Source organism: Capra hircus, chromosome 9 (assembly GCF_001704415.2).
Source record: "Capra hircus breed San Clemente chromosome 9, ASM170441v1, whole genome shotgun sequence".
NCBI classification, from domain to species: Eukaryota; Metazoa; Chordata; class Mammalia; order Artiodactyla; family Bovidae; genus Capra; species Capra hircus.
Genome location: NC_030816.1, coordinates 15,203,095 through 15,226,283, shown reverse-complemented (window position 1 = coordinate 15,226,283; position 23,189 = coordinate 15,203,095). Strand labels below are relative to the sequence as shown.

At 35.5% G+C, this 23,189-nt stretch overlaps 1 protein-coding gene across 33 annotated transcripts in view; it reads right to left on the bottom strand.

Moving 5' to 3' along the window:
* The window catches only part of TRDN (triadin), a 407,610-nt gene that overhangs the window by 128,496 nt on the left and 255,925 nt on the right, over nucleotides 1-23,189 (bottom strand). For 32 of the 33 annotated variants that reach the window (XR_001918516.1, XR_001918517.1, XR_001918515.1 and 29 more), the window contains exons 13-16: nucleotides 17,722-17,775; nucleotides 13,396-13,425; nucleotides 2,903-2,932; nucleotides 2,189-2,206 (exon numbers count right to left, since the gene is read on the bottom strand). Coding sequence is in view for 28 of the 33 variants with exons in the window: in XM_018052961.1 (XP_017908450.1) it covers nucleotides 2,189-2,206; nucleotides 2,903-2,932; nucleotides 13,396-13,425; nucleotides 17,722-17,775 (132 nt within the window). In the remaining 5 variants the exon portion in view is untranslated. Of the gene's footprint in view, nucleotides 1-2,188; nucleotides 2,207-2,902; nucleotides 2,933-13,395; nucleotides 13,426-17,721; nucleotides 17,779-23,189 lie in introns of all 33 variants that reach the window. The other variant, XR_001918519.1, reaches the window with a different exon arrangement.

The following is a 23,189-nucleotide window of genomic DNA, read 5'->3' as shown; positions in this document are numbered from 1 at the left end:
AGCACAGGTGACTTAGCTAAAATTAACAACACCATTAAGAACATTACCAAAAATTGTCTGGAAAACATGGAGTCATTAAATGCATTGCTTAACTTAATGCTGAGCTGAATGTCAATGTATGGCAAGACCAATACAGTATTGTAAAGTAAAAATAAAATAAAATAAAATAAAAATAAAATAAAATAATTTGCATTTTTCTAAAAAAAAGAAATTTCTAAACTGACAATCAAAAAATACTGGAAGTAGATTTGGGTATGCATAAAAATCGATTACAAGCTTATCTGTGAGATGTCAAAGTTAAAATAAGGGTCTTCCAATCATATCAGAATATTCTGTAAGCAGAAAAACTTTTGTGTTAATTTGGGATGATATGCAAGAAAAGGCTGTCGAACATTTATTATATGGGATAATTCAAAATGTAATTATTGAATTGTGGAGGGGGGTTCATGTTTGGGAACGCATGTAAGAATTAAAGATTTTAAAATTTAAAAAATAAAAAAAAATAAAAAAATAAAAATAAATACAGATTAAATTACCCTTATATCTACAGAGACTGTGAAATCATATTTACAATTGAATTTAAATTTTTTTTTTACTTTTTATTTTGAAAACAATATAGATCATTAGAATTGACAAAACAATACACGGGAAGGTCCCACGTACACTTCCCCCATTTCCTCTAACATGACTGGTATTAAACTGAAAAACAAAACAAATAAATAACTAACAAGTTGTGGTTATAGCAAAATAAGAATATAGGATTGGAGAAGTATAACTGAATAAAGTAATCTTGAAGTAAAAAAATAAGTTCCCAAATCCAGTAAATTCAATGATATGACAATAAGAACAACAAAAGCAGGTCCAGATGATAAACTAGAGCAAACAAATTAATTTATTTAGAGGAAAACTCTTTTTTCCTGTCCTTATTACTGTCCAAGTCACAACCCACAGAACTTCCCAAGGAGGGAGACAGTTGGGATGCTAAACAAATGTCTGGGAAGCCACGTTTATTTATCAAATGTATCAATACTGTGATGATTATCAAGGAGTTGCAGTGTCTGTGGGAACTTTTAAATCATATAGACTGTAATCAAGTGAGTTCCTCAAGGTCACATAAATATGCTACCTAATACCATTTTTCCAGTCTCCAGTTGGCCTCCATTTCCCTGCTGATGAAGTGGTGTGCATCGTTTTCTATGTCAGTGTGCACTGCCCATCAGACGCTGTGCCCACACAGAGATCAAGGACTGAAGGATCACAAACTCCTCTGCAGACAGACTGCTCCCCCTGGCTGAGCTGCGGTACAATTTCATGATTCTCTTCACAGGACTTTCTAGAGCACTTTTATGATATGAGGAGTCTCAATGCTCTACGTTTTGCCAGACCAAAGTGCACATAAATCTTTTTTTTTAATTGGTATATATTTTAGAACATGTTTTTAATTTCTCCTAGAATTTTTAAAGTGCTACATACTGGGAAATTGATGGCTTTTAACGGCTAATTGAACAGGGTTAAATTGCTAATTTTTGTTTCTGTTTGCTCAACATATCTTAGAGAAGAGTATACATTTGCAAAAGACACAACCTCAAAGTATCAAGCTTTACTGAAGTGTCGGCAAGCAAGCTTTAATAATTGTATTAAAGCAACACTGGGTGCTGCCTAAGTTATGCATCCCAAACAAAGCAATTTCACAGAGCTCATAGTGCTTGTACGGAAAAAGAATCATTTTATGGACAAAATGTCACATACCATGTGAACATACCAAAATATTTATGGATTACAAGAAGAAAGAAAGCAGAAAAGAGACTGTAAATCTAGCCTGAAAAGGAATTTTTCTTCCATTTCCTAACTACAGAACTAACCAGATTACAAAGACTACATTTACACTAACATAATATAATACACTTTTGGTTAATGGAACAAAGTTATGTTTTTTGGTGATGACTGCGGATATTATTAGATGATTGCATGAATTTGAACAGGACTCAAAGAAATTAGAGTGCCATGCTTTTCAGTTCACTCTGACCATCCCCTTCCCAGGTTGTATATTCTTTCATTCTGACAAAAATAGAGTTCCCATGCATAAAACATAGAAAAGGAAGATTCAAAACCACAAGTTTAAGTATAGCAGCAAGCCAATAGTTGTAGCAAATAGAAAAAAATATATACTTTGCATGCATTTCCTTACTTTTTCCCTTGGCTAGTTCTGTTGAAAAAAATATAAATAGAAAACCATTGCTCATGAAATTGTCAAAGATAAAATATACTCCCCCAACACACTGATTTGATTTTAATTTTTAAAATCCCTCCCCCCATTCTCTTCCCTTAAATTTCACAGTAAGTGTTGACCTGAGGTTGCTGACTATTATAGGTGTTTCCATAAGTTGACTGTAAAGCATTATTTGACAGTGGATCTAAGATGATACTGTTTAATCATTTAAAATAATTATATATTGTAGTCTTTTTAAATACATGTGAACATATAAACACTCTGTACACAAAAAACACATACAAACAAGTACAGAAGACATAGGTATACTTGCCACATAGTTTATGATTATTCAGTTTCATTAATCCTGGTATAGCCAAGATTAATTAAATTTATGCTTTCTAGCAAAATAAATGCTTGATACTGAACATTGGTCAATGTCTTGTCCAGAAAACATTTCTTTGAAAATAATTAATATGAAAAGTAAACATATGCAATATTTATTTATATTACTGCCAAATGGTTTTCATAGAATTACTGTCAGTAAAGACTTAACTCTTTCTCTTTCTTTCTCAACATTTCTCTCTCTTTTTAATCCCATATATATATTTTTTCTTCATGGGAATCCTTTAAAAAGGAATTCTGCTTGGGGTTCATTAAACAAAAGACACAAAAAGGAAATATTTCCAATACCTTCTGTAGGTGTTTTTGTTTTCCTGGAATCTGAAAACAAATATAAATTATTGATAAAGCAGATAAAAAAAGTCAACAATTGACAAGTGCACATCAAAACGTTCATACAGTCTGCCATCATTATCAATGAAATGGATTGATTGCATGATGTATTTCTAGAACATGGGTTTAAAGAGAAATTATTGTGTTTTTGAGAGAAGGGTTATTAGGTTAAGGTAGGAAGTGAGAAACCAGAAAGTTTAGATGTATAAAATACAGAAAAATATGAAGGAGAATATTCATACCTAATTTGCAAAGAAAGTACATTGTATCTATCGAAGCTAATGACCTTTTAGTAAACAGTCAAATTGAGTAGATACACTATTTCAGTAGAGATGGTTTGGAATCCCTGAATTTAGTTGGCAATTTCTTCATTTGTTCGTTACATTGTACAGGAGACAGGGATCAAGACAATCCCCATGCAAAAGAAATGCAAAAAAGCAAAATGGCTTTCTGAGGAGGCCTTACAAATAGCTGTGAAGAGAAGAGAAGTGAAAAGTAAAGGAGAAAAGGAAAGATAAAAGCATCTGAATGCAGAGTTCCAAAGAATAGCAAGAAAAGATAAGAAAGCTTCTTCTGCGATCAGTGCAAAGAACTAGAAGAAAACAACAGAATGGAAAAGACGAGAGATCTCTTCAAGAAAACTAGAGATACCAAGGGAACATTTCATGCAAAGATGGGCTTGATAAAGGACAGAAACGGTAAGGACCTAACAGAAGCAGAAGATATTAAGAAGAAGTGGCAAGAATACACAGAACTGTACAAAAAAGATCTTCATGACCAAGATAGTCACGATGGTGTGATCACTCACCTGGAGCCAGACATCCTGGAATGCGAAGTCAAGTGGGCCTTAGAAAGCATCACTATGAACAAAGCTAATGGAGGTGATGGAATTCCAGTTGAGCTGTTTCAAATCCTCAAAGATGATGCTATGAAAGTGCTGCACTCAATATGCCAGCAAATTTGCAGAACTCAGCAGTGGCCACAGGACTGGAAAAGGTCAGTTTTCATTCCAATCCCAAAGAAAGGCAATGCCAAAGAATGCTCAAACCACCGCACAATTGCACCCATCTCACATGCTAGTAAAGTAATGCTCAAAATTCTCCAAGCCAGGCTTCAGCAATACGTGAACTGTGAACTCCCTGATGTTCAAGCTGGTTTTAGAAAAGGCAGAGGAACCAGAGATCAAATTGCCAACATTCACTGGATCATCGAAAAAGCAAGAGAGTTCCAGAAAAACATCTATTTCTGCTTTATTGACTATGCCAAAGCCTTTGACTGTGTGGATCACAATCAACTGTGGAAAATTCTGAAAGAGATAGGAATACCAGACACCTTGACCTGCCTCTTGAGAAATCTGTATGCAGGTCAGGAAGCAACAGTTAGAACTGGACATGGAACAACAGACTGGTTCCCAATAGGAAAAGGAGTACGTCAAGGCTGTATATTGTCAACCTGCTTATTTAACTTATATGCAGAGTACATCATGAGAAACGCTGGACTGGAAGAAACACAAGCTGGAATCAAGATTGCCGGGAGAAATATCAGTCACCTCAGATATGCAGATGACATCACCCTTACGGCAGAAAGTGAAGAGGAGCTAAAAAGCCTCTTGATGAAATTGAAAGTGGAGAGTGAAAAAGTTGGCTTAAAGCTCAACATTCAGAAAACGAAGATCATGGCATCTGGTCCCATCACTTCATAGGAAATAGATGGGGAAACAGTGGAAACAGTGTCAGACTTTATTTTTTGGGCTCCAAAATCACTGCAGATGGTGATTGTAGCCATGAAATTAAAAGACACTTACTCCTTGGAAGAAAAGTTATGACCAACCTAGATAGCATATTCAAAAGCAGAGACATTACTTTGCCAACAAAGGTCCGTCTGGTTAAGGCTATGGTTTTTCCAGTAGTCATGTATGGATTTGAGGGTTGGACTGTGAAGAAAGCTGAGCACCAAAGAATTGATGCTTTTGAACTGTGTTTTTGGAGAAGACTCTTGAGAGTCCCATGGACTGCAAGATATCTAACCAGTCCATTCTAAAGGAGACCAGTCCTGGGATTTCTTTGGAAGGAGTGATGCTGAAGCCGAAACTCCAATACTTTGGCCACCTCATGCGAAGAGTTGACTCATTGGAAAAGACTCTGATGCTGGGAGGGATTGGGGGCAGGAGGAAAAGGGGACGACAGAGGATGAGATGGCTGGATGGCATCACCGACTCGATGGACATGCGTTTGAGTGAATTCCCCGAATTGGTGATGGACAGGGAGGCCTGGCGTGCTGCAATCATGGGGTCGCAAAGAGTTGGACATGACTGAGCAACTGAACTGAACTGATAGCAATCCAGGTGAAATGCACAGTACTCTCCTTCAATTGATATATCTCCAATCCAAACATGAAATGACTCCTATTATAATGAAAAGAAACAGATGATGGCTCATGGGTTACTGATGAACATAAAATCTACTTAGTAATTGCTATGTAGTAATGTGCATTCAGTGATCAAAAGTCATCTCTTTAATTTTTAGTCTTTTGGGTATTCAGCCTATATCTGAGAAATTTACTATTTCCAGTATTTATACCATGAATCTATCTGTTCCTATCACTTGAAATTAAAAACAAGTTTTTAAAAACATGTTTATCTTAGGATTGTGTTCAGTCGCTAAGTCATTTCCAACTATTGCGACACCATAGACAGTAGCCCATCAGGCTCCTCTATCCATGGGTTTCTCCAGAAAAGAATACTGGAGTGGGTGGCCAATTCCTTCTATATATTTTAGAATGGAGGCACATTTCTTTTTTCTTGGCGGGGGGATAGAGGCACCTTAACTTAAATTTTTGTTTAGAATATTTTGTTCTATTTTCTTTCTTTTATCTCTTCTGTAACTTAGTTTTGGAATGTTCTGAATATTACTGAAAATAGAATAATAATAATGAATGATGAATTAGCACTTGCAAAAGATAGGTAAACTGTTCTCTGGCTGACAATTATTTTGCTTAGAACCTACAGCAACAGATATTCACTAACATTTTGGCGAGTTAATGGATTTGTGTGCTTTTTGGTGACATAGACAGATTATGATTATATTTACAAATGGACCTAAAATGTTTGAAGATGACAGTGAGTAGAAGACTGTTCACAAAAGGCAGTTAGATGGTCAACTGAATTGTTTTATGAGAAAATGATAATCAGCAACAGAAATAGTGTGGTGAAAATAATAACCTAATTCCATAGAAATAGGAAGATGAAAACACATTTTAGGAGAGCAACTTGGGGAAAAAAATATAGAAAGTGATTAAAATGAGCATGGTTTCTGAAGCAATAATTTCACTTATAGATTTCCAAGAAGAAAAATGCAAACCTATCTCATAGAAAGATGCTTTGTTTCTGACATTGTTTTATACCTCTAAATAATGGGAATATTAATCAGTACCCTCCATGCTGCTGCTGCTGCTGCTGCTGCTGCTGCTGCTGCTAAGTCGCTTCAGTTGTGTCTGACTCTTTGCGACCCCACAGACGGCAGCCCACCAGGCTCTCCCGTCCCTGGGATTCTCCAGGCAAGAACACTGGAGTGGGTTGCCATTTCCTTCTCCAGCGCATGAAAGTGAAAAGTGAAAGTGAAGTCGCTCAGTCGTGTCTGACTCAGCGACCCCATGGACTGCAGCCTACCAGGCTTCTCAGTCCATGGGACTTTCCAGGCAAGAGTACTGGAGTGGGGTGCCATTGCCTTCTCTGAGTACCCTCCATAGAGTAGGAGAATGGTTCAGGGGATTTATAGTATATACACGTAACTGAAAACTACAGTCATTAAAATGATGTTTTGCAACTTCTTTCTGAATTTCTATTTTTCTGTAAGAGGGTTATATTTCATGTATAAGAGAAAAAAAAAACCTTATTTTTAAGCAATATATCCTTGAAACTATACACTTATTTATTGAGTAAATATTTATTAAATACCACTGTGCTTAGCATCATTAGTAAAAATAACTTTTGACTAAATTTTTCTTAATACCTGCCACCTCACCCTCAAAAAACAGTTTTTTCCTTGCTACTCAGTTTCTCACCAGGAAGTTAATGAAGTGGGTGAAATCTGTGATCTAAAATAAATGTGCCAATTTCTCATTCATTTCCTTCGTGAGTAAATACCCTAATTAGGTAAGCAGGTAATTCAAATACTAGAAAAATATTACATAAACGACTCTATACAAGAATGCAATAAATGCCATTTGTCATTTTACTTGTATATTTAGCTATAATGTCACTTCTATTTGGAGGCATATATTCTCATATTACATGGGCTGAAAGTGTGAAGTGAGCAGTTCAATGGCCCACACAAGTTATTAATTAGTTTGGCCGTAGTATACTGGGATAGGATTTATTCCTGAGAGGTCCTGTGATTCTCAATGAGCCATCTTTTGAGCCCAGAATACAGCCTAATGCAAACCACAGAAAGATTATGGTGAGCACATGTCATTCGGAACTGCAACTGAAGATGAAGCTGGGGAAGAAAGGCAGAACAGACAAAGGATAAAACGGGCTTATCAGAATTGGGTTATTTTCAGTCCCTTTGTTTTTAAACTAGATGCTGGCACGGGGCAGGGGTGAAAAGCTTAACACAATATGGGTAAGTCTAGAATTCCCGTTGTTTTTAATCTACTGTTCTTTTCTCTGGTAGTAAGGATAGATAAAACATTCTGTGTGCTAAGTCACTTCACTCGTGTCCAACTCTTTCGACCCTATGGGCTGTGAGGCCTGCCAGCCTCCTCTGTCCATGGACGTCTCCAGGCAAGAATACAGCAGTGAGATGCCATGCCCTCCTCCAGGGCATCTTCCTGACCCAGGAATCTAACCCACATGTCTTGTGTCTTCTGCACTGGGAGGCGGGCTATTTACCACCAGTGTCACCTGGGAAGCCCCGATAAAATACTGTATTAGATATCAATTGTTCTGTAATAAAAGAAAGAAAAGGATATGAACTCTAGGGTCACATAATGTGTATCACTTGTTAAAACAGAGAAAATATTTCACAAAGTAGAAATGTAAAAAATACCAAGTCACGTTATTTTTGATCTAACTGGATCAGTCTAACTGATTGATCTAATCAAGTTGGTCTTTAAAAAACTCAATATATTTGCTGTGAGAACTGGGAGCTATAGTGAAACATACTTAAAATGCCATCATAATTACAAGTCTTTTGGTTAGCAGTCAACAGAACAGCAGATTTATATAAGTAAATACCTGAGCAACCAAAAATACAATGCTTGAAACTGGAAGATCACATACTGACCCTGAAGAGCCATTAGTACCAGGCCTCAATACTCATGTTATTAAACTTCATTATGCTCTCTCAGCATCCTGCTGAGATGGCTTAAAATATTATGAAGACTTACTTGCTGAATATATCTCCCTATAGGCCATCTGCCCAATAATCTGAACAACAATCTTCTATTAAGAACATACAGGCCCACAGCAGCTGTGATTTAAAAGCAGTGATGTATCTGCAATCTGTTCATCACTCACTCAACTTTAGCCGTGTATCAGGTATGCTCTATTATGTCCATAATGATGCCAGAGAATAATGAAATACCAATTGGGATTGAAGGGAAAAATTAACTCTCTGATAGGCTAATAAACCACGTAATGAAGTATACCATTTGTGAGTGTGTATGTTTGGAACTTGCCAATTGACATCCTTATTCAATTACAATATCAGAGACTTTGCATTGTTTTTCAGCATGACTCCTCTTCTAATTTCAATGATGAAGTCCTAGAACTTAGGACTAATTCTCACATGTGTTCGACTCTATTAAGTCTTGCCCTAATTACAGTAAACAATAAATCTTATCTGGGTAGTTTTCAATGGAGTTGTATCCTTCAGAACATAACCTGTGTTGAAACAGGTTTTCCAGTCCCTAGAATTTCATCAATGAAGCTGATGTTAGATAAATGAGATCTATCTAGATCTGCTAGTGCAACTCAAGTAGCAGCTAGAGACAATATACGCTGAAGACAACATTATTAATGTGCGTGTGATCAGTCATGTCCAAATCTGTGACCACATCAGGCTCCTCTGTCCAGGGAATTTTCCTGGCAAGAATACTGGAGCAGGTTGCCATTTTCTCCTCCAGGGGATCTTTCTGACCTGGGAATCAAACTCACATCTCAAGGTCAGTTTTCATTCCAAACCCAAAGAAAGGCAATGCCAAAGAATGCTCAGACTACCGCACAGTTGCACTCATCTCACACGCTAGTAAAGTAATGCTCAAAATTCTCCAAGCCAGGCTTCAACAATACATGAACCGTGAACTCCCTGATGTTCAAGCTGGTTTTAGAAAAGGCAGAGGAACCAGAGATCAAATTGCCAACATCCGCTGGATCATCGAAAAAGCAAGAGAGTTCCAGAAAAGCATCTATTTCTGCTTTATTGACTGTGCGAAAGCCTTTGACTGTGTGGATCACAATCAACTGTGGAAAATTCTGAAAGAGATGGGAATACCAGACCACCTAACCTGCCTCTTGAGAAATCTGTATGCAGGTCAGGAAGCAACAGTTAGAACTGGACGTGGAACAACAGACTGGTTCCCAATAGGAAAAGGAGTACGTCAAGGCTGTACATTGTCTTCCTGCTTATTTAACTTATATGCAGAGTCCATCACGGGAAACGCTGGACTGGAAGAAATACAAGCTGGAATCAAGATTGCCGTGAAAAATATCAATAACCTCAGATATGCAGATGACACCACCCTTATGGCAGAAAGTGAAGAGGAACTAAAAAGCCTCCTGATGAAAGTGAAAGAGGAGAGCAAAAGAGTTGGCTTAAAGCTCAACATTCAGAAAATGAAGATCATGGCATCTGGTCCCATCACTTCATGGGAAATAGATGGGGAAACAGTGGAAACAGTGTCAGATTTTATTTCGGGGGGCTCCAAAATCACTGCAGGTGGTGACTGCAGCCATGAAATTGAAAGACACTTACTCCTTGGAAGAACAGTTATGACAAACCTAGATGAGACATTACTTTGCCGACTAAGGTCAGTCTAGTCAAGGCTATGGTTTTTCCAGTGGTCATGTATGGATGTGAGAGTTGGACTGTGAAGAAGGCTGAGCGCCGAAGAGTTGATGCTTTTGAACTGTGCTGTTGGAGAAGACTCTTGAGAGTCGCTTGGACTGCAAGGAGATTCAACCAGTCCATTCTGAAGGAGATCAGCCCTGGGCTTTCTTTGGAAGGAATGATGCTAAAGCTGAAGCTCCAGTACTTTGGCCACCTTATGCACAGAGTTGACTCATTGGAAAAGACTCTGATGCTGGGAGGGATTGGGGGCAGGAGAAGGGGACGACAGAGGGTGAGATGGCTGGATGGCATCACAGACTCGATGGTCATGAGCCTGAGTGAATTCCAGGAGATGGTGATGGACAGGGAGGCCTGGGGTGCTGCGATTCACGGGGTTGCAAAGAGTCTGACACGACTGAGCAACTGAACTGAACTGAACTGAACTGAACTTGTATTTCCTGCATTGGCAGATGGATTCTTTACTACTGTATCATTTGGGAAGCCCCAAATTGTTAATAATTGACTAGTAAATTCCTAGACCTAAAATCTCAGTGTAATATAACTCTAACATTCAAAAAGCTAAGATCATGGCATCTGGTCACATCACTTCATGCCAAATAGATGGGGAAACAATGGAAATAGTGACAGACTTTATTTTGGGGGGGCTCCAAAATCACTGCAGATGGTGACTACAGCCATGAAATTAAAAGATGCTTGCTCTTTGGAAGAAAAGCTATGACAAACATAGACAGCATATTAAAAAGCAGAGGCATTACTTTGCCAAAAAGGTCCATATATTCAAAGCTGTGGTTTTTCCAGTAGTCATGTATAGATATGAGAGTTGGACTGTAAGGAAAGCTGAGTGCCAAAGAATTGCTGCTTCTGAACTGTGGTGTTGGAGAAGACTCTTGAGAGTCCCTTGGACTACAAGGAGATCCAACCAGTCCATCCTAAAGGAAATCAGTCCTGAATATTCATTGGAAGGACTGATGCTGAAGCTGAAACTCTAATACTTTGGGCACCTGATGCGAAGAATGGACTCATTGGAAAAGACCCTGATGCTGGGAAAGACTGAAGGCAGGAGGAGAAGGGGACAACAGAGGATGAGATGGTTGGATGGCATCACTGACTCAATGGACATGAGTTTGAACAAGCTCCAAGAGTTGGTGATGGACAGGGAAGCCTCGGGTGCTGCAGTCCATGGGGTTTCAAAGTGTTGGACAGGACTGAGTGACAACTAAAGATAATTCCCAATTGAAAAAAAAAATCCTTCCTTGTCTGCATTGTGAAAATTTGAGTGCCTGCTCATATTTCTTGAGGCTATAATATTTAAGATTCCTAGATATTACTGATTCATTCACATAATAAATATCTGTTGAGCAATGTACAAACTAAGGAAATATGTTAGTCCCTGTAGGGGATCAAAGTGAATTAGAGATGGTCCCTTTAGTCAAAGTCTTAAAGTCAATTAGAATAGAATGAAAATGATGCAAAGAATATGAAGTATAACGAGCATAAGGTAAATAATAGTAAGGAGATACACATAAACTCTGAAGGAAGACTATAAATGAAAGAGAAAAAATATTTCATGGGAGGATCAAACATTCCAGAGGAAAGAGAATTTATCTTGAGCCCTAGAAACACTGAGTATTCATACAAGGAAAAGGCAAGGGCGAGATCTACTACGATAACAGCAGGAACAGTAGCAGCATATTGTATCTGTAAATTTGAAAGTGGTTTACTATAGATAAAATACATAATAGTTAAAGGAAGAAAGTGGGTGAGAGTACAGGACATAGGCTCCACCATGGTGCCCTGGCAACTTTTGTTCTAGGTATACATGCCATTCAGGCAAAGGTTTGAACCACAGCTAATTAATTCTAAGTCTGGCAGGATGCCTTGTGTCCTTCTAAAATGTAAGGGGATGGATGAGCCTCTGAGGACTTGCTACGAGACCATTTTCCTTGTGCCTCTCTGTTCTACTGTCTGTCAAAAACTTACTATCTTTTTTTTTTTCTTGTATGATCTCTGTATACACACCACAACATTGATCATATAAATGATATATTTTCCAAAATGCACTGAAATATTTCCTGTGTATATGTATACTGATTTCTATGCCTTGATAATAAGTACAACTAATAATATGTATTAGTTGACTTTATTATGATACTATGTAATAGTAATAACCAACTAAAACAGTTTCTCCTTCTCAGATCTATTGACTCTTAGATTCTGGTTTAACAGAAGTAGAATGTGACCCCTAAGCTCTTAGCACTATGTAAAATTCTGATGATACTAAATTTAAATTATAACACTTTTCTTATTTTTCTCAGATCAGATGAACACTAATTAGAATATAACTGTCATTTTCAAAGTCAGAAGTGATTGCTTATCTCTACATGCAATTTTTCAGTGAGAAAATAAGCCTAGATTAATGAACACGGGTGATATCTAGAAATCCCATCTAAGAGTAGTCAGGATGAGCATTAGAAACATCTCTAAATAGAATCACAGAGATTTAGAGGGCCTTAACAGTCTTCTCAGCTTGAATAAAGTTTAGACAGTGTCCTTCTTGACTACAGGCCCCTGACCTCCCTTTTATCAGAGCATTTACTTTAGAAAATTGTAAATTCTTTCTCTGTCCCTTTGAAACATAAATCTTTTACAACCAGAAATACCTTTTTCAAGATCTGTAAGATATCACTTTGAAATACAATCATCAAAGGGGATGCATAGTCCTATATGCCAGTCTCTGAGGAAGGGTAGGAACCTAATTTCCCAGGCAACAGTTAGGAAATCTAGATGGCCTCATCACATTGACCAGCTCCTGGTGAGAGTTAAAGTTAAGAGTTCAGTTTATCCTACTGTAAACACACTTGACCCCTTTGCAGTAGTCTTGAATAAAGTCTTCCTTGCCCATTTAAGTCCATCAGGTGCAGTTTCTCTTTGACAACAGGGAATAAATGATTCCATATCAGGACATCCTGACAAAGGGAGGTGGAGTGCAAGGCATGGATTATGACTTATTTGCAACTTAATAGAACAAAGTAACATCAGTCGCTTGTCAGTGTCACAGAAACAAGTAGTTGCTATGAGAAAATTGGTCTCTATTTTACATATTTTTGACATTTAATAAAATTTCTAATGAAATAGGCAGCCAAAGATTTTGAGAGATGGTGTTTCACCCCCTACATATGGAGAAAGATTAGAATAAAATTACTGTTAAAAAAGTGGTTCACCCTTAAGTGTGATGAGATGTAGAAAAAAACACAGTCACACAAAATATATGCACATAATAGATTCAAAGTAAATATAGACAAGCTGGCAGTCAAACTTCCACTCTGACTTTTGGTAACTTGTTCACATAAAAAGCATAATGGAACTCTGCGTAAAACATACCTTCCTTCTTTTCCTCTTTTTTAGTAGGTGCTGAAATAGGGAAAGAAAATAGCATTAGAACATATTAAATAACTATTCTTCAGAAAACTGGGAACATGCGAATGTAGTGCATGTATTCATAAATTTAGTGGTTATCAACAAACAAACGAACCCATTCAAATTTGAAATAAGAAAATAAGTTGAAAATAATATTCATATGAAGTTTTTTAATTCAGATATAGACACAGAACAAAAAGAGAATAAAAATATGCTGTTACACAGACAAGTAGTTAAAATAATGTCTTTAGCATAATTCCATCTTAGATTTGAAATTGTTATATCTCAGCAAATCACAATCACTTCTAAAATAAAAGGACTAGGTCTATGCAAAAAATAATGGAATACATAAATTATCTGTGCCTAGTTACTGAAGAATTACAGACCAGTTTATCACACATAGTATAACTGTATAAAATATATCATTTCTGAAAGAGTTAATAAAAATTCCACCCTCCTTTTAGCAAATGTACACCATCATTTACAAACAGAAAAGGCCCAGCACACTTTAATTACCTTTGAATCTTGACTTCCTCTGTGGTGGAATTTACCTAATCCTAGATCACAAGTCTAAACAGGATCCAAGTTATAGTTTATAAATGGAAGCGTTTGAGGGAGGCATTCAGTCATCTGGGAGTTGTTCCAAGCGAGGTTGACCCTAGGTTCTGTGTAAAGTTCGTTCTGGGGCCAAATCTATGATGCCTTAAGCCACATTAATTGAATCAGAGATTGTGCGCATCCCTTAAAGCAATTCCTTTTGAGTGGATTAGAATTTGGGGGACCACTTTCAACCAATATCCAGAACTATATTGGATCTATACTTTATGCTACAATTGCCAAAACACTTCCGTGTACATTCTCTCTTTGGCCGCCGTAACAATCTTATGAAAGGCAGGCCAGAGCAAGGAACTAAGCCTTAGAGACGTCAGATGATGTACACATGTTCACACTGTGTGTGAGCAAGTAGCAGGACTGGGCATAAAAATCAGAAACAAGAAACTCAAAAGGAATATAATTAAATGTACTGTATTAATGTATTACAGGTCATTTTTATCTATTTTCTAAACATGTTATTAATGGCATTATTTTTGTAGTAAAAAAGTAAATTCACAAGTAAATTAATTCTACTTGATTCATATTTGTTTCTTTTAATGGAGTTTTAATTAATAACACACAAAATATAGAGAGGATCTATACCTATAATGTTTTTAAGTTAAGAAATTCACCTATTCCACTGATCTAATAAGGAGAGTAATAAAGATACTAAGATGCACTGTAGGATATCAACACTGCCCAATAGATTTCAAAGCCATCAGGCATTATTTCAGCAAATTCTTTGGAATTGACTCAATAGACTTATTTGTAGTTAGTTCTTTACTTAACAAATAAGAATTTACTTCAAGAAGCTGCATAATTTTCAAAAATCACCCACCATGTATACATTTGATTCTCTAATTCACTTAAATGTTCACATTTTACCTGGAGCTTGTACAATAAGGACAAGAATTGAATGGTGTTATCCTTTCAGATACTGCAAAGAGGATTTTGCTTAGTTTTTCTCTTATAGTTATCTCCACAATGTCTCCCAAATTTAAGTTATAACCTCTCTCAAGATAGATCAGAGTGAAGGTAGAGGGTTCTTTAAAAAAAATAACTTAAAGCAACATGTCTCATGTCTTGATAATGACAATAACCTTTTATAACTACCACTAACTCTTTATGTCATCCACTCACCAACAATGCATTTTTTCCTTCAGTTTATTTTTCAGTCATGCTACAAATCCAAGTCATCACCTCTCCTTCATGAGAAATCCCACTTACTGAAAATCACTTTGTCTTAAAATTCTTTGGCATTTATTATCTTTACAATTCAATTTAGCACTACTAGGTAGCCAATTTGTGTTATTACTTAAATTTTCCCTGTCTCCAAATTGCAATCTCCTGTAGCATAGAGACATTCATTTCATAGACTTTTCAGTACCTCAAAACACTAAATGCTAAATGTACTTCCAAAAAAAAAGCATGCTAAATCTTAATTATAATTAAATATGTACATACATATACAGAATCTATCTAAAACTAGGTTTAAAATATTTAGTTATAAAAATTAAAAAATAAACAGATAAACGCTACTTTTAACCCACTACAAACATTACTGTTAATTTTACCACTTTATCCAACAAAGATATCAGTCTTTGCTATAGCAATATTGCCACTGTTTTTAAGCTGCCTTCACACGGAGTACTTGCAAATATTAATTAGTTCTATGCATAATTTAATTGGGCAGCTGTCGTGTTATAAAACCTGTCTACAAAAGGTCTACTGAGTATGTGCACAGGACAAGTGACATTTATCCCTATTTGGTGTGCCCCTGCTTTGAGGTGTCATTACAATTCAGTGAACACGTATATATATGTCTCCTAACTCTTGCCTTGCACACGGTGTTCAATCAACACTTTGATCCAATCTTCCTAAAAGGATAGTTCTAACAAGCCTTCAAAACTCTACATTGTTATTCACTCGACAATAAATCCTTTCTTCTGAAAGAATAAGTTCTGGGGCTGCCTTATCCAATGTACTTAGAATGTAAAAGTGAAGACTCCATGGCCCCAAGCTCAAATTTGAAGTAGATTTCCAGATAGCCCTTCAATTCCCTCCCCTGTACCCTCTAAAATGAGTCTGAACTAACATTAAATCCCAGCCTCAGGTCATAGTTCCACATCCACCATGGCCTTCAGAAACCTCTGTTAAGATAGACTGTGCTGGGTGATTGTGCTTTCTTTCATAAGAACCTATGTGTTTTAACTGCAGTAATTCTTGAACCAGTAGACATTCACTTAAGGAATTTATTCATGAATAGAAAACACAAAAGAGATGATGATATTTGCCGTGCTCTTCCTATAATATTTATTACATTCCTTATCAGAACTCTTCTAAAGAAGAATCAGTTTTGTTGGGCAGCTTAATGACCAAATGAAAATGAAAACTTTGTATCATAATTCTTAACCATTCTAGCATATATATATATACATATATATATATATATATATATACACACACACACATATATATAATATACCGCCTCATTGGTCTGATGGCTAGTCAAACCATTTTATCAAATGTTCACTAGATTGATTCAACATATAGTTGGGTTCAGGATTAAACATAACAGAAAATTTTGGATCAAATGTAATCATGTCATGTGCTGAGAAGTCTGCTACAAGGGCCTTCTGCCTAGAAACAAATGTACCACCATCTAAATGCATCTCCTTTACTGGTCAATACCGTATAATGTGGCATGGTGGTGGTTTAATCACTAAGTTGTGTCCTACTCTTTGCAACACCATGGACTATAGCCTGCCAGATTCCTCTGTCCATGGGATTTCCCAGGCAAGAACACTGGAGTGGGTTGTCATTTCTTCCTCCAGGGGATCTTCCCGACCCAGGGATCAAACCCAGGTTTCCTGCTTGGCAGAAGGATTCTTTACACTGAGCTACCTGGGAAGCCCCATAATGTGGTATAGGAGAGAAAGATTTTCTCCAGAAAATATTCTACTTTTTTCTTTAGAACACTCTTCAGTGTTCTATAAAGCAGACACTGGAGTTAGAATAGCTTTCTCAAAGGATGCGATTTCAGGTGATAGTTAAAAAACAACATTATAGAAAAATTAAAGTAATTTTCCCAAATTGATGAATTAAAAACCATTATATTTTCTAAAGATCTCTTGAAGAAAGCCACTTTTGATGCCCTAACGACGTTAGGGCACATTTTCACAAGTGACTCATAAAAATAGGATGATTACTTTGTAGTCATACCTGATTTTTACAGTCTTAGTATACAGATAAAGTAATACTAATTTAATAATATTCTGACTGAATTTTCTAGGATGACAGTAATTACAATATGTAACTGAAAACACTGGAAAATGTATATAGATGTATATAGTTGTGTCTCTCTGCAATATCATCATCATTATCCAACTATCAATTAATCTATGGTTTATTTTGGTAGTAAAAGGAAAAGCTCAGTGACATATTTGGAGTCAAGATATGAATTCTTGGATTGTTAATTGTCTCCTCTGCAAATGTGGCATTACTCTCAGTTACACTTTTTCCATTTACTAAATATGTACTTGAAATGTGTATCTTCATGCAACAAAAAATTTTTTTTCTATAATGACCCAGCAGATGGTGCTATTCTGCAATAAACAGCTTGGATTTTGTCAATAAAGTGCTAAGACCTTTTTTTTTTTTTTTTTTTAAGAATTTTTAGAGTGTTTTATTGCTTACCTTGTGCTGCAACTTTTATTGTCCCTTGTTTGGTTTCTGGGGCTTTGCTAGGCTCTTATGAATAAAAAGAGAAATAAATTACCATGAAATACTATTTGAGAAAGATATGTAACAACAAAAAAAGGAAAATTATAAAAACAAACATAAAAACACTGTCCTTGGCATTCAAAATTTTTGTTAAGAAATGAACACAATTATTAGGGGAAGTGCTCAGAGTTAGGCTTACTAAGACAAAAATAACTATACCAAATAAAAGAATAAAATTAAGTTTCCTGAAACTGTTTTGCTTCACTGTTAACTGACCATAGGATACTTTGCACCTGATTTTGAAACTCTCATAATTCTTTCCACATTGTTTCTGTATTATTAGCCCTTTGAAATGCATGGAGCATTTAGACATAAATAAAATGGCTCATTGAAGGTCATTGTGTGACTGACTAAAGCCCAGGAAAACCAAATTCCAGCACCAACCTTCAACTTAAAATTTCATTCCCTATACAACTGTGGTGCCCATCAACATAACCATGGCCCTGGGCCACAATATGTGTTGTGAGAGAATCAGCAAGTTTCATTTTGAATTTTTCCTCCTTCTTGTCTTAGGGGATTTGGTTGTTTTTGTTTGTTTGTTTTTTCCATTTGTTCAGAATGTTCTCTTGAAAGAAACAGAGTATCAAAAAAACCCTCCACTTTTAAATAATTGAATATATTATGTGAGTAATTAGCATAAAAATAAAGGAAAAATAAAGATTTTAAAAAGGAATGGATCATTGCACACTTCATTAATTGTTCATGATTGTCTTTACTACATTTTCAATACTTGAATTCTCATTTAACAACATGGGAAGGAAGATTTAGTCATTTGTTTCAGATATTAATCTTTATATGTTCATTTACCACATATTTATTTAGGATCCATTATTTTTATGTACTGATATACACACATATTCAGCCTTTCATTTAATTATCATCAAGTGTTTATTATAGATTGTTTAATATTACAGTTCTAGTTAGAGTTAGAAAATAACAAGGCTGCATTTGAATAACCTGGCCAAGAATCAAGCAAAGAATCCATGTTTCTTTGGCCAAAATTGAAGAGGTTTAATTTTAATTCATGCTTTACCTCTTGTTGGTAAGATAATTATTTATCTGTTTTGTAATCATAGTTATGAAAATGGTACATTTTAATTCTGTTTTTATATAAAATAAATATTTTGATCCACATATATGGTTTACATTATAACTAAATTTATTTCTTTAGACAAAATATACTTTGCCAAAATTAAATTCATAGTCCATTCTACCTATGATCTCTTTATTATTAATTTGTTTTTACCTGGAAGAAAACTCCATGCAGTTATCATGTTAGTGCTATCTTTATCACATCTAGATTAGATGATCTCAAATCAGAATTAAGATTTATATTTAGATAGTGGGGATTCCCTAGTGGCTCAGTGGTAAAGAATCTGCCTGCAAATCAGGAGACCAGGGTTAGACCCCCAGATTGGGGAGATCCCCTGGAGAAGGAAATGGCAACCCACTCCAGTATTCTTGCCTGGAGAATTCCATGGACAGAGGAGCCTGATGGGCTACAGTCCATGTGGTCGCAAAGAGTCGGCATGACTGAGTGACTAACACAACAGTGAATTCCTAATTAATATATTTCTAATTCCTCAACCTTATAACTCGCATTTAGTGGTGACTTAATAAATAATTGGTTAATTAAAAGGGAGATGAAAGGATAAAATAATACATAAGAGCATTAAAAAAAAAAGTTCATCATCTAGACTGCCCAGGTATTTTACTACTTAAAGTGAAAGAAAGAAAGTGAAGTCGCTCAGTTGTGTCCGACTCTTTGCGACCCATGGACTGTAGCCCACCAAGCTCCTCCGTCCATGGGATTCTCCAGGCAAGAATACTGGAGTAGGTTGCCATTTCCTTCTCCAGGGGATCTTCCTTACCCAGGGATCGAACCCAGGTCTCCCACATTGCAGGCAGACGCTCTAACCTCTGCACCACGAGGGAAGCCAAGGTCTCAACATATCAGAATTGTGGAGTAATTCTTAACTTAAAAAAAAGAAAAAAAAAACTATTTAACCAACCACCGTCAGTAAAGTACCTTAGCATTTTATAGTCAAATTTCCACCTATCTTTTCTTTATTTTTTAGCTGTATTCTTAGATCACAGATCCTAAAGGATTTCTCCATGTCTAAGATTCTGTTAGACCACCTAGTATACCCAGTTGTGAATTACAGATAGCTTTTCTTAGGGCCTTATTAATAACTTTTCTCATTGATCATTCAGCTCATCTCTCAGCCTCAAATCTGTTGAGGACACATACAGAGGTGCTAAGATTTGGCATTTGCTTGTGTACAGCACTTCAGTTTTCAAAACCAAGGCTTCAGGAACAGAGTAACTCTGAGAACATTAAAGTACATTAAGACGACCAGACTTCTTAAAACCCTGTAACAGTAAAAACAATTAAATCCTGACAGACAAGTTTTCATTACACATAATTTTTTGGCCTCCTTTTGATTACTGCCAACTGCAGATGACATAGCCTTTTACTAGTCAAAATTCCAGATATATAAAAAATCAAGATGGTATAGTAAGCTCCATTCTCATTGGTATTTTCAACATTCATTCGAAAATTAAGTGATAGCCAGTCTTATTTCCTCTGTACTACTCACTACCTCTACTATACACATCCCAAATGAAAATTTTGTTATATTTTTTAAGTTTTTATTTGATAATTTTTATAGTTATACTTTGGAAATAAAATAGTAATTTAAAAAAAAACCCAGAACAATAAGAAAATTCAACTGAAGTTTATAATAATTCTGAAATCCACAAATAATATTTTGTAGTTCAAAATCAGAGACAGGATGGACCTAGATTTAAGTGTAAGTCTCCTGGGAATATTTTAACAGGAAATTATCAAAGTAGTTATTGTACTTTTATAGTATTCCTAGCTTCCTGAAACATGTTGTATTTATACAAATAGTTATGAATCAGATTAGCCAAATATTTCAGTGTCTTCTGATTGCTTATGCTTGAAATAATCATCTAACAAGCTGAAAAAATACTGTGAGTCTGCAAATATTTTGTTAAGAAATCAATTTTGCATATAAGTTTAATATTAATTTATTATCGTGAACTTTTCATTTACAGGGCTCTGTTTATACTCTGACTTCTTTTAATGTGATGTGTGAATCCACTGAGCTTATAACTGTAGGATTCAAATGTAACTTTAACAGTAAGGGTAGTTTTGTAAATTCAGTGACAGACACCTTTTAAAAAACATTTCTAGTTGAAAACTGTAGGATTCAAATGTAGTATTTTAAAAATCTAATTATGAAAGTGACCAAAATTCCAGTTGACTGATTTTAAATGAGACATTACATTTAAGAAATCATTTCATTTTTAAGATAACACAAAATTAATCTGAACTCCCTTTTTCTCTTTTCATTGATCCTGTATTATGCAGAAAGTGTTTTAATTTTAAATTTCAGAATTTTATTTTCACTAGCACATACTGTGGCCCTGATTACATTTGGCAAGTTGCAGAATTCACTATTTCAAACAAATTTATTTTTAATTTTCATAGATGAGGAAATATAGAAATTCTTTTTAAGGGTATAAATTAAAAACATTTAAGGAACAAAAAATTTCCCTAGGACTCAAATTAAGACTTAACCTTTTATTAATTTTCTAAAAAGGACTAGAAACATTTTTTAAAACCTGTCTGTCACTAATTATGCAACAGTACAAGGCATTTAGACAGTTAGGTGAGAAAACTAAATATAGAAAAGTCAAATGACTTTTCCACAAACCAGAAGAAAAATGAATATTTATTAGTTCAGAAGTGAAACAACAATATAAAAGCCTCCTTGATCCTTCAAAAATAAACATCCTTTTCAAGTAATATACCAGAAACTAATGACAAATTACCTTGCAATCCAAGGAGCTGCTAAATCAATCTCTAAATTTTTGTTTCCGAGTCTTATAAGAGCCAGTATTATTTTTAGGTGTAGATACTCCCCAAGTAGAAAAAGGTTGGCAATTAAGCTAAAAGTTACTACACACTTAAGAACTCTTAAGCTAACTAAACCTCTTGTGCTTGTAGCTCCAGGAAAGCATACTTCAGGGGTATTGCACATTTCAGTATGATAATAACCCCACTGAGATGAAATTAATCATGAAGCAGCCTTCGGCCATCCTGTCTGACCATGGGGACTGAAGCCTGAAAGGTGGGCCTATTTGCTGCCAGATATGCAAATTGAAAAAGGTGCACAATGCAGAAACATGAATAATTTATCAAAATAATCTGTTATTGCTAGAGGTTAAAAATCTGAATAAACTGGCAGCATCGCTACAATAGGTAGCATAATTTAGCTAGAGTATTTTCTTTCCCAGAAAATCTTACCTGATTAAGCAATGTGTTTTGTATGTTGTATTTGCCTTAGACTCTAAATAGACTTTAATTTAGTAGCATAGCATTATTAATTCAAAGGAAAAAAAAAAAAAGATTCTTCAAGGTTTGCTAAAATATAGTCCTGATTTTTTTTTAATCTTTAAGAATACAGACTATGTTTTCCATAAAAACCATTAAGTATTCTTAATTTGAAAAAAAATCATTTTGATGTTTAGTTAAATTTAAGTTAAAATCTACCTACAGTTTCTACACATACATGGGGTCAGATTTTTCCTTATTACTTGAAAAGAAGCAAGCTTAAGGAGAAAAGAAACTGGAAAATATCAGTGAGAATATTTACAATTAGAGAATCGGGCATTTCCTCTCAAGGCATCATGTAGCTCTCTGAATGTGTAAGACTGGCAGGTTTCTTAAACATTTAACAATTTAGAGTTGAAGATCAAGGTATAAATTTATTTAAACAATTAAAAGAAGGAAACCTGTTTTAATAGAAAGAGAAGATATGAATGAGACACAGATCAACTGGCCTTTCGCTTTAAAAAATATTTGGCATGTTGGGGCAAGGCTGGCGATTCCATTTAGATCAAGATAAAGCCTCCTGCCATACAGCTAGTAAAACAATGGAATATGATACCATGGGAAGATGTGAGTCCCATTCCTGGGGATGCCAGATACATATATGTTTTAGAGAGGTCCTCAACGTATCTACTTAAAGGAAAAGGCAGTCCAGGATGATCACTCTAGGTCTCTTTTTACTTCTGTAACACCTTTCTAAAATCAGTGACTATGAACAAAGTGAAGAGTATTTGAAAAAATTACCTATGTTATGTTTTGATGGCAAATCTCTTATTAATTTTTATTATTGAGGCTTACCTTTGTAGTCCTCCTTTACAGTCAAATAATGATCCTCTTTTCTTTGATTGAATTGTAAAAGCAAATATTTTGACCAAGCACTTTGGACTAATTCTCTTAGAACAATTAGGACTCAAGTAGAAACTTGATTCTTTTATTGAAATAAATGTTATGACCTGGAAAA